Below are 3448 nucleotides of genomic sequence, written 5' to 3' on the forward strand. Positions count from 1 at the left end.
AATTTGATTAAAACAAGGAATAAACTTAAAATTCCAGCACTCTAGTATTTTAAGAACTAAAGAGTTTTTAAAAAACAAATGCTCAAAAAAATTAAAATAGCAATTTACGAAAAATACTGAAACTGAATTTCATTAAAAAAATTTTATTCAAATGTTCTATTTTATAAAGTAGATTTTTATTTAGTTAAGTAAATTTCAGGGAAATAAATATCTGTGCATCGACATAATTTGAAATAAAACCACTGTGAATAACAAAAGAATGTAACTCAAATTTTCCTTAACCACACATAGTTTCTTGCTCTTTTAATAATTGATAAGATTTGCCTTGAAAAAAAAAACTTAAACTATTTCAAGGTTAAGGGGCAATTTCATTCAACAGTAACAATTACTTCGTGTTGTCGAAAGTGAGCCGTTTAGCTTGCACAGTGTAGACAGACTACTCAATCATCGACGCGTTTTAAAATTAGGTACTTGAATTATAAGTGCTAAACACATTGAATACATTTGAGGCAACAAGCTCTATGGCTCTGCTTTGCCTTCAACCTCTACTAAACCGAAAATTTTCCATACCTCGCTTTTAGCGCCTTAGCACCTGTATCTCAACCCGTTTGTATCTACATAGCGTCATCTTTTTTTAAGCAGCTTTCCTCTGCTTATCATTAAACATTTTAACAGTTAGTGCATTTTTCTTTAAAATTTAATTTTATTGTCAATTACTTTAATCATATTTTAAAATATCCAAGTTAAAAAATTGAATTAAATCATGTTAGGGAACTTTCTATTCCTTTTAAACAAAATCTTTATGTTTATAAATTATCTATTTGCTTGTAGCCGTTTGTACTCAACTGTTTATCCTTCCAAAATTTTTTGTTTAATATACATATCTCACTCTTCTGGTGCATTGCAATAATTATAAATCTTTCCTATTTTAGGCTTAGTTAAACGCGACGCCAACCACACCAAATAAGTATACGAAAGTTCCGATCAAAATAAACGAAGGTGGCGGCAATCGCGCTCAACGGGGCGTATGAGCAACCGTGACAATGACATTCACATGCTTACTTATGTACGTGTGAGTGTATGAATTCTTCGCAGCGATCGAGTTCGAACAAGCGCCCGTCGGAGCGCTGAGGTTGAAGTTAAAAAATGTATTGTGGACGGAGTTTTTAATGGCCCATTCTCAAATTTATACAGTCGTGACTGAATAGTCTGATGTACATTTTTCAATAAAAATAACTGAATAAAAATAGTTCCAAATTGAAACAAAAAAAAATCACTGGTTTATAAAAATGTACCTTTTGTTTATAACAAATAAGGCCGAAAAAATTCATCGTATTTCTCATTGGAAAGCTAAGAAAAAAGCGTAAACTTTAGAGGTATTTTATTCGAACGAGTGAATTTTGAAAATTCATAACTCCAAAATTTTTTACATTGTGTCGAAATAAAAAATACATACATACGTGTCTAATATTTTGCCTCAAAGAACAAAAAAAAAATGTTTCGTACGAAAAAATTTTTGAACGTCAATTTTGGATGGAATGACCCACTGTTTGTAAATACAAGTCCTAATTGATTAATCTAAGAAATATTGTCAAGAAAAGTAAGCATATATTAACCCACAATTTTATACATACATACATATATACACACATGCATTCCTACATACATATGTATGTATATCTAGATACATAAACATTGGGGTGGCCCTTAAAAATCAAATGAACGATTCTTTTGAGGCTCACCCCTTCAATCGGTAATAGCACGGTCACAGATATCCCATACAAGTTGATATCTTCGACTATGGTAGTATCGATTTTGGGTATTAGATGAAAAAAAAAAAATTATATAAATTTTTCGAGCCTTCTGTGCGACACGCCTTAACAGTCTCCAATCGGCACCAAAATTTATATGTGATATTTTCGACTATAGCAGCATCGACGTAGGGGGGGTTGAGGCTTAGGAAATCTGTTGTAAAAATTTGCTTCCCAACATTTAAGGACCACCCTAATATACATGCATGCAAACACATACAATGTACTATGCCAACGTGCAACATCTATGTAGATAAGGAACGTGTTTTTTTTTCTCGTAAAGTATTTCGTATGCAAATGGCACTTATACACTAGACACACACTCATCCGTATTCATCTTAGTCTTAGAATTATGCGCCGCACACACAGATCTATACGGCGGTTCGCTTCCCTCGGACGCAGGTGTCCTTTGCGTGGGTGAAAGCATACGATTACCGGCGGCACTTGTGAGAGTTTCTTCGGAACTTCTCGCGCATGAATTAGCTGGCTTAAAGCTTTTGTAGCTGTATGCGACCACCGGTATGCTGTGTGAATCGACGACATCTGCTTTTGTGGCCTCACCCGCATTCGCGTCAATTTCTTCCATTTCATTGCAGGTTATATTCATCGAGTGTGTTTGTTGTTGTGAGGAGAGCAGTGGTGAATTGCGTTCGGAACTCGAGTTAAATTTATGTACAATGGCGGTGGTGTCACGAGTCATTTGCAGCAAGCTGACTTGCTCCTTGGAAGCACTGCCGCTGCTGTGCGTTCGGTAGTAGCTGGGCTGGCGGTTGATGCGGGTATGTCGCACGACGTTGCCGTCAATTTGTGTAACAGCAGTCAGTATGGACGGATTTCGCTGTGAGTCAGCCCTGGAAGTAAAATTTGTGTTTCAGTATTTTCTAGTCAATTTCCCTAATGAAGATTTTCAGGGGTCGCGATAATCAATTATGGGCTGGTGTGGGAAATTTACAGCACAATTTCAATATTTTTAATTCAAACTTAATTTCACTTGACATTGTTTATCTTTTTTTTGATGGTTTAATGGTAGGACAAGTTTGGGTTTACAAGTACTCAATTCCATTTAAGGCACGACCACACAGAAAATACGATTTTTTTTTTTAACCTCTCACAACCTTTAGAAGCCTACACATGAACAAACATGCATACCTGTTTAGGCTGTAGGCGGCATTTCCACCTTTTTGACTCGCTTTTCGTTTCATAGGATGCAGATGGAAGGCGCCGTAAATCAGCGGATTCACCAAGCTGTTTGACATGCCAAAAACAAATATGGCCGAAACTAATCCTTCGCTGAGCTAAAATTTTAATCAATTAATTCTCTAATCCATACAATATTATGACCGCTAGGCGGCTTACCTTTTTATCTGGATTGAGAAACATTAGCGTAACCATCACAACATAATATGGTGTCCAACAGATGAGAAATGCAATGATTATTACAAACGAAATTCGTAGCGACTTCATTTTAGCCTTGTGAATTATACGCTGGCGATTTGTCTGCATAGAGTTTACGCTCGAATTGGGTACCAGCTTTGGACCGAGGAACATTTTTTCACTGCCTGTAATAAATGAGCTTATTAGCACTCACACCTCTCTCTTGGTGACACACCGGTGTGGTGCGTCTACTTACTTGAAAT

At 36.1% G+C, this 3448-nt stretch overlaps 2 protein-coding genes across 2 annotated transcripts in view; one reads left to right on the forward strand and one right to left on the reverse strand.

Moving 5' to 3' along the window:
- LOC118747980 (U6 snRNA-associated Sm-like protein LSm2) overlaps positions 1–955 on the forward strand; it is a 21013-nt gene extending 20058 nt beyond the window's left edge. The window contains exon 4 of the transcript XR_004994006.1: positions 933–955. The gene's annotated coding sequence lies outside the window, so the exon portion shown is untranslated. The remainder of the gene's footprint in view (positions 1–932) is intronic.
- Positions 956–1941: 986 nt separating this feature from the next.
- LOC118747978 (gonadotropin-releasing hormone receptor) overlaps positions 1942–3448 on the reverse strand; it is a 7588-nt gene continuing 6081 nt past the window's right edge. The window contains exons 3-5 of the mRNA XM_036482220.1: positions 3168–3370; positions 2961–3106; positions 1942–2662 (exon numbers count right to left, since the gene is read on the reverse strand). Coding sequence (XP_036338113.1) covers positions 2116–2662; positions 2961–3106; positions 3168–3370 — 896 coding nt within the window. The 3' untranslated portion in view covers positions 1942–2115. The remainder of the gene's footprint in view (positions 2663–2960; positions 3107–3167; positions 3371–3448) is intronic.

This window comes from Rhagoletis pomonella, unplaced genomic scaffold, assembly GCF_013731165.1.
Source record: "Rhagoletis pomonella isolate Grant_MI unplaced genomic scaffold, Rhpom_1.0 Rhpom_scaffold_00012, whole genome shotgun sequence".
Lineage (NCBI taxonomy): Eukaryota > Metazoa > Arthropoda > Insecta > Diptera > Tephritidae > Rhagoletis > Rhagoletis pomonella.